Source organism: Anguilla rostrata, chromosome 3, assembly GCF_018555375.3.
Source record: "Anguilla rostrata isolate EN2019 chromosome 3, ASM1855537v3, whole genome shotgun sequence".
Lineage (NCBI taxonomy): Eukaryota > Metazoa > Chordata > Actinopteri > Anguilliformes > Anguillidae > Anguilla > Anguilla rostrata.
The window spans coordinates 67830561-67841423 of record NC_057935.1 but is presented as its reverse complement, the minus strand read 5'-3'; the positions used below and the strand labels follow the sequence as shown (position 1 = coordinate 67841423).

At 48.1% G+C, this 10863-nt stretch overlaps 1 protein-coding gene across 3 annotated transcripts; it reads right to left on the bottom strand.

Annotated features, from left to right (window-relative positions):
* Positions 1 to 745: 745 nt before the first annotated feature.
* On the bottom strand, positions 746 to 9022 carry fastkd2 (FAST kinase domains 2). 3 transcript variants are annotated; one of them, XM_064329463.1, is made up of 12 exons: positions 8375 to 9022; positions 6498 to 7190; positions 5998 to 6101; positions 5287 to 5395; positions 5058 to 5181; positions 4200 to 4339; positions 3634 to 3806; positions 3333 to 3493; positions 2700 to 2924; positions 2106 to 2190; positions 1549 to 1663; positions 746 to 1083 (listed from the first exon to the last, which is right to left on the bottom strand). In XM_064329463.1, the coding sequence occupies exons 2-12, from the start codon at positions 7176 to 7178 to the stop codon at positions 985 to 987; spliced, it is 2016 nt and encodes a 671-aa protein (XP_064185533.1). In that variant the 5' UTR covers positions 7179 to 7190; positions 8375 to 9022; the 3' UTR covers positions 746 to 984. The 3 variants fall into 3 exon arrangements, with proteins under 3 accessions (XP_064185533.1, XP_064185531.1, XP_064185532.1); XM_064329461.1 differs by having other exon boundaries at positions 8740 to 9022; XM_064329462.1 differs by having other exon boundaries at positions 7980 to 9021.
* Between the last annotated feature and the right edge of the window lie 1841 nt (positions 9023 to 10863).

Below are 10863 nucleotides of genomic sequence, written 5' to 3'. Positions count from 1 at the left end.
ATAATGACTTTTTTTTGTCAGTGTTTTTGTCTGTGAACATCGAGGCACTTCCAACATCTGATTATATGGCTTTTTATATGTGCTGCAAATTCTCATTTGCAGCACACTGTTCATAGACTTCTTTTGAGAAAGAGACCAGAAACTGTCATTTAAAAAGCAGAAAAGAAGTATATGGAGTCATTTGAAAATAGGAAATTGAGGGCAATGGGTAATGAATCATACTTTGGCAGTAAATCTATTTTATATTCAAAATTTAATGAATCCACTTCCATACGCACATATACAAATGCTATTTCATTTTGCTCCGTAACAATCTTCTCAGACGCACGACATAGCATTAAAACCCATCAACACTAGTCTCAACACTGTTTCTGGGATACCCAATATCCCAGGTCAAAGCCAGTGAATTAAACTTGAGAACACGTTGCGTGGAGATCTGGGAGATCAAATTTCTAATTGCTTCAAAAGACAGTAAAAGCCAATGAGGTGTCTCATCCACCCCACTCCAAGTGCGATCAAAGGCATTATGAATACTACAGTTACCTAATACCTAATAAATTAACTGAATACACTGGCAGACTTCAATTCAGATATCTTGCAAAGACCAGTAGAAGCCCAAAGCGTGTCCAGCAAACAGCCGCACACCCAGTAAAGGCTATGCAGCAGGCCACTCCATTAAGATGCTTCTCTTATGATAAAGTGTAAATAAAATTTTTAAAATAGTAATAAAACGACAGTACCGATGTGAGCTTTTCTGATTTAATTCAGCAGGATTGCTGGCATTGCAATTGCACGCCATGGAGACTGCTGTAGAGAGTCCCCAGGTCCTCTGAGGACAGTTTGTGTGACGTGTGAAGCAAAACCACAGGCCAGCGTCCCTCTCTGGGTACCACCCAACATAGTGCCGCGTGAACAGGACTGGCCTGAGGTCCCCCTCCGCGGTCAGACTCGGCTCCCGCTCTCTCCCGGGCTCCCGGTCCGTGGTCACACGGCGCCGGCTTCCTCTTTCGCCGGGAAGATCAGGCTTTTCAACCTCTCCGCCCGCTCCTCTTCCGACAGCACGTCAAACTCCTGCTCCGGCAGCTGTGGGCAAACATCAGCACCGCAGAAGAAGGATCAGTACAAGCTACCGCTACGGGTTTAGCATCAGGGCTAGGAGCTGGTATATCACATCACACGCAACGCAACACTGCAACGCAACACAACACAACACCACATAACATAACAACACATTCACTCAGCTGACGTTCTTAATCAGAGTGACTTACAGTAGAGAAGAACATCAGTGTCAGGAATACAATTCAACTCAATTCATTTTGTATAGCACTTTTCACAGAGAACTGTCACAAAGATGCTTTACAGAGAAACAGAAAGGAAATTAGGCACAAACCAGTACTAAACCCCCAAAAAACAAGCAAGTGAGGCAAAAAAAAAATCCCTAGTGGGGAGAAAAACACTCAAAAATGTCCAGAAGGGACAGAGGCCAGTGTATAATCCATAAGTCTAATGTTACCCTTAAAAACCGCACAAAGGGGGCGGGACACTCACCAGGACAGGGGTGTAGCCCAGGGCCCTCAGGTGCCGCATCATCATGACCAGCCTGCCACGGGGGTGGGACGTCCCGAGGCAGAAGAACGACGGGGGCGCGAAGAGCACCGCCACCCTGAAACGCAGGGGAGGGAGCAGGGGACGCGCGTAAGTCGCCATGACAACAGGAGCGCTAGCATCACACACTTATGTCTGCTAACTGCAGCCTCCACATATATCCCCATAAACAACTACACCTGCCCGACCACACCATGCACAGCGTCAGACGCTAAGCTTTGCCACTTCCCTTTGAAATGCACATTTCAGCTCAGTTCAAATAAAACTTTATTGGCACTGCGCTTTTTACAGAGACGCTGCCACAGAGACACCTTACAGTGGTACTTGGCAAAAAAATTGAGTTTTTAAAAAAGGAGAAAAAAAAAAAAAAACTCCCCAGTCGGAAGAAATCTCAGGAGGAGACCAGCTATAAAATGTTGGTATGATTAAGCTCATCAAACATGACTGTACGTAACATGAGAAACATGCATGCGGGACCGCGGGTGAAGAGGTGAGACTACCTTTGACAGGGCTCTGGAGAGGCACGTTCTCCTTCAGATGGCGAGCTCAGGTCTGTCCTTTTCAGGGGCAGCGTAATCACGCAGTCTGAAATCGCAAAGAAGCGGACATGCAGCCATACGCAAGATTCAGCTTAACTTCAGCCGGAACTGGCTAAATCTGGAAACCTACGCCTCCCGTATAATAACACGTTTACTAAACATCTGCTCGTTATTAATGCTTCATTAAACATTTATAAGATGCCCACACTCGAAAATATTGAGTAAACTCTAATAGTTACTGCATTACAACGAAAGAATAGCCCTTTGTTATTTTCCTTCTGGTATATTGCAATAAGAGAACTTTGTTTCCTGTACTACTGTTGTTATTATTTACCATTAATGTCAGTGCTTCTTGGATGGTGTACATCTCTTTGATTTGCTTTTTTATTTTAAAAATAACAGTGTTTATAAGCCCATGGCGGGCTGGGCATTTTTAAGATGCATGACACTGAATAAAAAATAAAAATCAATCAATCAATCAATCAATACAATGCACAAACAAAGACAGGAAATACCGTAAATTAAGGGACTCTCATAAGTGATCAGTAAAATTACCTATGAAGTAGCTTTTTTCCAGCACCACGCCCTCCTGTAATACAGCATCTCCTGCTATCCTTTGTATTAGCTTCCCCCAATCCCGGGTGACTGTCTGGCTAGTGAGGGGCGGGTCAATGGTGCCAGGGGGCACAGTGAGGGCCTCAGGTAAAGGTGGACGGTCCAGCCTCAAACAAAGGTCCACGTAATGCAGCCTTCGCTGGTTCGTCTGCAAGACCTGGCCGCCTATACGGAGACAATGACAAAGTCAGAGATCATGAAGTAAGAGAAGTCCAGCACTTATTTGTGCCTTGTATCATTGTCTTGATGTTGTAGCTTGTAATGCCTCCAAGTTTGACTTGGCATAGGTTAGGTCAGAGAGTAATGTTCACTGTGTGAACTGTACTTAATGTGTTCATGGCTATGAATAACTGTACAAAATGACCTGTGTTTTGTAGTTGTTCCAATGACCTATGGTATGCACTCATTGTACCTCGCTTTGGATAAAAGCGTCTGCCAAATAAATGTAATGTAATGTAATGTAAGACAGTATGTAAGGACACAGAGAAAATACAAGGACAGGACAAACTGAGAGGAGGAAACGTAATTTAGGGGATGGTATAATGATGTCTTGGACGGAACTGCAGCCCAGACCTTTGGTAAGCTCATCCAGAGTCTCTTTGTGGAGTAACCTTTCAAGTGGGGCAAGGGGGAAGTGTCCCAGAATGCACAGGGAAAAGACTCCCCTCAGCAGGTCTGTGGGAGCCATCTTGAGAAGGTAGGATTCAAAGACACTGGTCATCCTCTCGAGGAACCTGCGGGGGGGAAAAAATACACACCCCAAATGGTCTTCTCCTCAATTCCTTCTAGACCAAACTGGCACAAACAAACAGGAAGATACGGGAGATTACTCTACATGTGGTCAAAGTGATGAAAGTCTGAAAGAGCAACTTACTCTTGTTTGTGGTTTTCAGGAACGTGGTTAAGCTGTGAATAGACTTTCAGAACACTAAGGACATCCTTCAGGGTCAGAGAGTTTGGATCCTGGATTACTCTCTCCAGGAGCCTGTCCAAAAGGGCCACTGGGCGGAATTTAAGGTCCTCGAACATCAACAGGAAGAGGATCAACTAGGAGCCAACAAGATAGAAATAGGCTGGATTATATCAAAACTCAGTTTAAGAATAAAATCCAATTAAATGCATTGCACTGCACTACAGAAAATGCCTGCCGTTTAACGAACCCCAAGCCAAAATATAAGGGAATCAAATCAGTAGAAATCCATTTAAGGCACTAACATATACATGCATGCTATTAATGTACATTTTTTGTAAAATGTAAAATGTGTAAAATGTGTGTGTAAAAACTACTCTTGGTCCGTGCAAGTGAAGTGATAATCTACAGATTAAAGACTCAGCTACAAAGTGCTGTTTGCAAGATGAAACACTTCAGACTGAACACTACAAATTATTGCCAGGAAAGGCCCCACAGAATACAGGACTGCGGGGACAGTCCGAGGTCACCTGCTTGTTGCTCCACATGTCGAAGGTGGCCGTCAGGTGCTCGGCTACAGCTGAGACAAGGTGCGGGTCCCTGTAGCGCAGGTCCTTGCAGGCTTTCACAATGTCCATCAGTCTGAAGGGCGGAATGGTGTGGATGCTCTCTGCACAGCAGGCAGAGAGGAAACGCAACAGATCAGGACAGAAGACCAAGGGGCCAGCTTTCGGTTCTCAACCTCAGCACCGGACGTAATGTCGCCCCCTGCTGATATCTATGATTTTGTGCTCAAAAAAGCAAGTTTCTGCATTGGGCTCCATTCATTTTTCCCCAAGGTAAAATATATTTTTCCTACCACACAGACAAAGATATGCATTTTTTATTTATTATTTATTTTAGCCAACATCTGCACTATCCTACCCTACACGTGATTTAGGCACATGACCAAGGACACGACTAGGGCATGTCTGTTAAGCGAAAAAATTATACTTCCTGGTTCTGACGTGCTTCCCATAGGTTTCTATTCGCGTCGCTGTCTCTACATATTATACTCTCTAAGATAAAGACATCCAAGTAATGGAGAGGTGATGGCGAAAAAGTAATGGACGTTATTATTGTGTGACGGAGTGTAGCACAGTGGGTAAGGAACTGGGCTTGTAACCGAAAGGTTGCAGGTTTGATTCCTGGGTAAGGTCACTGCCGTTGTACCCTTGAGCAAGGTACTTAACCAGAATTGCTTCAGTATATATCCAGCGGTATAAATGGATACAATGTAAAATGCTATGTAAAAGTTGTGCAAGTCGCTCTGGATAAGAGCGTCTGCTAAATGCCTGTAATGTAGTGTAATGTAATTGTTAAAAACAACAACCCAGGTAACTGCTCACCTGCGATTTTCTTGCTGCAGATGTCCAGCAGGGGCTTCGAGGTGAAATGCATGGCAGCCAAAGTGATGACCATGTACTGGGCATTGGGGAGGCTGAACTGATCCACCATGGACAGGGCTTTATTCTGAAGGAGAGAAGGCATTGAGAGAGTTTTGGCGGGGTGCGGTGAGTTCGAGGGGGCCCGAGTGTTACCTGTGTAGCACAGGACGGGGGGGGGGGGGGTCCCCACCTCCAGCTTTCTCTTCAGGGTCAGGGGCGCGTCCCGCCCGACGCAGCGCATCAGGTTCTGCAGCGCCACCACGCTCTCGATCCCCGAAACCCGATCCTCCACCACCAGCCTGCGGACACACCGAACACCACAGCCCCCCCCCCAGTGAAAATTAGCCAACACCAGAAAAATGAAAAAAAACCGCCATGAATGTATAGATGCTGAACACTAGATTTAAAACCCACGCTGTTTCAACACCTACACCACTGACCTAGTTATTTGTGTATCACAGGGCTGTCAAGCTCCAGTTCTGGAGGCCTGCAGTACGTGCTGGTTTTCGACGTGTGTCAGCACAACTGATTCATTTACGTCACTGATTGGCTAAAGAGTTCACACCCCACACGCTCTCGAGGCCTAAACTGGTTGTTGATAAAAAGGAAACCACAAATATCAGCAGACTGCAGGCCTCCAGGACTGGAGTTTGACACAACTGGTGTATCATATCACATTACATTACAGGGCATTTAGCAGATGCTCTTATCCAGAGCGACTTACACAACATTTTTTTTACATAGCATTTACATTGCATTGATTTATACAGCTGGATATATACTGAAGCAATGCAGGTTACGTACCCTGATCAAGGGTACAACGGCAGTGCACTTCCCGGGAATCGAACCTGTGACCCTCTGGTTACAAGACCTGTACCCGCTATTTTTATCGCTGACTCACCTAAGCCCATTCCTGAGCGCGTCCACGTTCTTGCAGCTCTTCATGTCACCCAGGAAGGCAGCCAGCACCGACAGGGCCTTCTCATCAAACTCATTCAGCTTTTCCTGTAGGAGACGAACCCAGAGACGCAGTGTGTTAATGTGTAAGCATTGCACGTAAGCATCGTCTGCACACAGTACAGACTTCATGAGGATTCAGCTGAAGACTTTGAATACAGGAAGGACGTAAGTTTGAAATCTTCATCAAAATCCATCAACCTTATTGGCCTAGAAGACAGATTATCACAGTGAAGGAAATCTGAGTAAGACCTCTACTTGCACCAAAAGAAAATCGAAAGATCCAGGTTTCTTAATCAGGTTTGAATATGCCAGTTATGACCTTAATCACACGACCATTTCAATAATCAGAGTATTGCCATAATTGGCGGTAAAACCAGAGTATTAGCGTGCATGTAAACGCAGCCAGCGTGAGATTTAGCGGAAATCGCTTCGGTTGTTTACCTGTGTGGCGCGCAGGAGCGTCTGCACCAGCCGGCTGCGCTGGGGCACCCCCAGCTTCACCACGGCCAGCAGGCTGAAGGTGAGGTCATCGCTCCTCATCCTGGCCGCGCCCTTCACGGCGCACGCGCACAGCTGCTCGAAGGCGGGGTGATCGAGCATCAGCTGCCGCTCGTACCGCCTCTGCTCCTCCGACATCTTCTTGGTGGTCTCCCAGATGCGGCTCAGGCTGCTGCTAACTCTCCGTAACGTCATCGTGTAGCGGCCCGCCAGGTCCAGCACGTCCGCGGGAGAATGGCACTCCTTCAGCTGGACGTAGAATGGCACCGTCCTCTCGGTCGTCTCGGTGACAGCGGCGGCTACGCTCACCGCGGCCGGGGAGGGAAAATCCGTAGCGTCACCATGGTCCTGTGAGCTGAGAGACTGCCCCGCAGCACCGCTTAGGCCCTGCCAGCCAGCCCCGTCCTGAGAGTAAAATCGGACAGCGTTCCCGCGATAGCCTGCCGGTGACCTCCCCGTCTGGTCCGCGGTCAAAAAACAAGAGAGTCCTGCATGTAGCTGCCCGCCGTGTGCTAAAAAGTTGCCCCGTAGTCCCTGGAAACTACAGCTTTGCCAAAGTAGTCTGTCACTGCGCAGTGGTGCTGTGCACCTGAACAAGCAACGTCCTAATTTAAGGGCTGCCATCCTCTTTATATCCTAAACAAAGAAGGAAGAAAAAATGTGGCTTAACATTGGAACAGCAGCAAGCAAACTCTGAGGAGAAATAGGCCTACCAATCAGACCAAAGCGTGCACATTCTATTTTGCGCCACTTTTAAACATACAGTATATTTATCTTATATGTCCCCCAAAGCCTACAGAGCGTTTCACTATGATCCAAATATACTATGACACAAGACACAAACATAGCTACTGCCAAATTAATTTATTATCAACTGTCAATACGTGTAAAGTCTGGGTAAATTACATGTCTAATGCATTTTAATGGATTTACTTAAATGCCTTACTATCTCAATGAAGTGTATTATAATTTAGCGATCTATACAGAGTCGTTAGTGACAAGTGATTCTGCGCTAACTTTCTAGTAAGAATTAACTAAACGCCATTGTAAATAACCTCACATAATTGAACGGCATATAATCCAGCGAGCTAAAAACATTTACTGAACCGTGCTTGACATGAGCTCCAATTCTTTCTTTCTTGTAGAATTAGCTACATCATCAAGCTCGTTGATTTTAAAACATCATAAATTATGATTGTCCCTACAGGGGACAATACACAGTCACTTGTTCACTTGCAGCAACAACAAAACCACATATCCATCCATCTAGCAACCAGATACCTTGTTATCTAACGTAAGCGCTAACTATCATACAAGAGAACGCAACACCAGATTTAATTCAGACATCGCTAAGCAATATCATATACTGATAAAGACATGTATGAGATTTAATGACTTATCAAGTAAACTGGCGATTTCACTAACCTTGATGAATTTAGACACGATAAGTGGTAACTTTCACATGCTAGTAGGGGGCAGACATGACAGGTTAGACACGTGATCCGGATATTGCGCAACGCCAGGGCCGTCCTCTTTGTCTGCTGGGAGATGTTTGTCTGTTTTGCTTCCGTTACACATCCGCAGAACAACTTTTGTAGGTACATGAAGCCGAATTATTCATATTTATCGAGAATACGTCAATAAAGGACTTAATCGCAATAGTTTAGGTGTAGTTTTGGGTAGTTAGCTAACTAATGTTTAATCATCGAAGCCCGACTGGCAACCCCGACTTAAAAGATAGTTTACGCTTAGGTTAGATAACAAGCTAGCTGCTAGCTATTGATTTTTAAATAACCTACCGTTAGCCGACAAAAACACACCTGTGTAACTAGAAGTCTGCTTAAAGTAAGTTAGTTGCCATTCAACATTCAACATGGACGTCAGTTTGTCAGTGTCACTGCTGCGAGATCAGATGGGAAGTGTTATCGAACAAGCAGTGACCGCAGCGGTGGAAACGGTGTTGGGGGAGATGGTGAAAGTAGTGGGCTGCAAACTCGAGGAGTACAGCAAAGAAATGACTGCGAAGGAGAAGGAGAACGAGAATATCAAACAAATGCTGGAAATATCACAGTGCCAGATGAAGACAATGCGAAAGTACTTGAGCGCAGTGATTGCCAAAGATGAGCGACAGGTCCTCATAAATCAAAGGAATGCGCAAAAAGAGAATGAATTGAATAGGACTCACCGTCTTCCTGCCGGACAGACACCGCATTTCCGTGGTATGAAGCGCACTTTTATAGTGAGTGAGAAAGCTAAAAAGCCTTTGACACAGAGTCCAAGCGCCTATCCGTCGGAAGTTTTGGTCCAAGCCGCGTCATCCTGTGACAGATCGGTTCCAACTTCGCCGGGTCCCCACGACCTTGTCCAGGAGTCGGCCACAAGGCCGGAGAGAGAAGACTCGTTTGATAACTCGGTTCCCTGCGTCTCAAAAGAAGCGTCTGAGCTCGCACATATGAAAGGTAGGGCAGACTGCCAGAGGATACTAAAAAAAAAAAAATTAATTTAAAAAAAAAAAATCTCTTGTAGCATTGATGCTTTGCTGATTGGTATATTTACAGTACATTATTGGTACATTTCAAGTCTTTCTTTACGGCAGTATCAACAGCAGTGGAGAGTGTCAGTCTTGCCTCTTTCTTCCAGCAGAGTGCAGGGTCTGCCCTGAGGTGGAGAGTGGGGTTGAGGGGAAGGACGATGCCTCGGAGGCCATTTGGGCTGTTGGAGAACAGTCCACTTCACAGGAGGAGCACGCAGAGATTCTCAGTCCCGACCCCCAGTCTCCCGTCCAGGCGGTCGCCGGCGCGCCCGCCGACGGGAGCGGCTCCGAGGTTTGGGATGCGCCCGTGCGGGCGAAAGAGGAGGAGGCGGAGATCGAAATCATCTGCATCAAGGAGGAGCCCGAGGATCTGGAGGCGTACCCGCTCAACCCCCCGTGTCCCGACCTGGGCGTCGAGCAGGGGAACCCTCCGGAAAGAAGCCGGCCCCTGGAAGTCGAACACGCGGATGAACTGACGGAGGCGTCCCTCGCTGCTGTCGCACGTCGTGAGGCCCGCGCGGAGGGCGAGGGAGGAACTGCGTTTGTAACCGAAAGGTGTAGTTCACCGGTAAGACACTGCCGTGACTGAAAGGTACTTAACCTGCATTGTCGATATAAGCTGTAATGGATCAGTAAGTGCTAAGTAAAGTTGTGTGCGCTCTGGAAAGGCGTCTGCAATGCTGTAAGTAATGAGTAAGTATGCACGCCACACCCAGGCGCCACGTACACCAGGGATCATCAGCTCTGGCCCTCGAATCCAAATCCAGCCCTGGTTTTCTTTTCTCCTGGGTAATTAGTGCTACCGATTGGCCAGACTGTCTTCACACCTGACTCCCAGGCAAAGGGAGGGTGGAAAACCAGCAGTTCTCGGCCCTCGAGGATGCCTGAGTGTGTGACACCGTAGGGATGAAGTCCTCTGGTTAGAGTGTTCACTACGAAGAGTTCCACCCTCTTTAGTTCTTGTGTCGAAGTGTCCCTGAGCAAGACAGCTAACCCCTAATTGCTCCCAACGAGCTGATTGGTACCTTGCATGGCAGCCTCTCACCGTTGGTGCGTGAGAGTGTGTGAGAGAATGGATGAATGAGAGGCATCAATTGTAAAGCCCTTTGGATAAAAGCGCTATATAAATGCAGTCCATTTACCATTTACCATTTGTGCAGGGTTTTCTTTTGTCGGTCCTTTTACTGCACGTGTTTTTTGTTTCGGTAACCGAGCTTAACCCCTTGTCGTGCCCCTCCAGACCCGGGCGACGCGCACCGGCAGCAGACGGCGGCGCAGCGGCAGGCCCGGTGGCGGCACCACCACCACCACCACCACCGCGCGCGGGAGCAGAGCCCGTTCGAGGACCACCGGCACCGCAAGGCCGAGCTGAAGCGCCGCAGCCAGCACCGGCGGCGGGAGCGGGAGAAGAGCCTGCCGCAGCCGCTGCTCGCCGCGCTGGAGCGCGAGCGCCGCGAGAAGAACCGCATCCGCGTGGCGCGCTGGCGGGCCAAGCGCAAGCTGCAGGCCGGCCTGGCCACGCCCCCGCAGCAGCCGCCGCAGCCCGCGCCGCCGTTCGGCTACCCCCCCGCGCACGCCGACAAACTCCACCGCCACCCGTCGTTCGGCGCGGCGGCAGCGCCGCAGCCCGCCGCCCTCCTGTTCGGCGGCCCGCAGTGCGAGGCCGGCGCCCTCTTCCCCTCCCTGCAGTTCGGCTCCGGCCCGCTCATGCCGGGGGGGCTCAGGCACGACACATAGCTGTCGAGGCTTACCCGTTGTTATGACATCGTCCTCCCA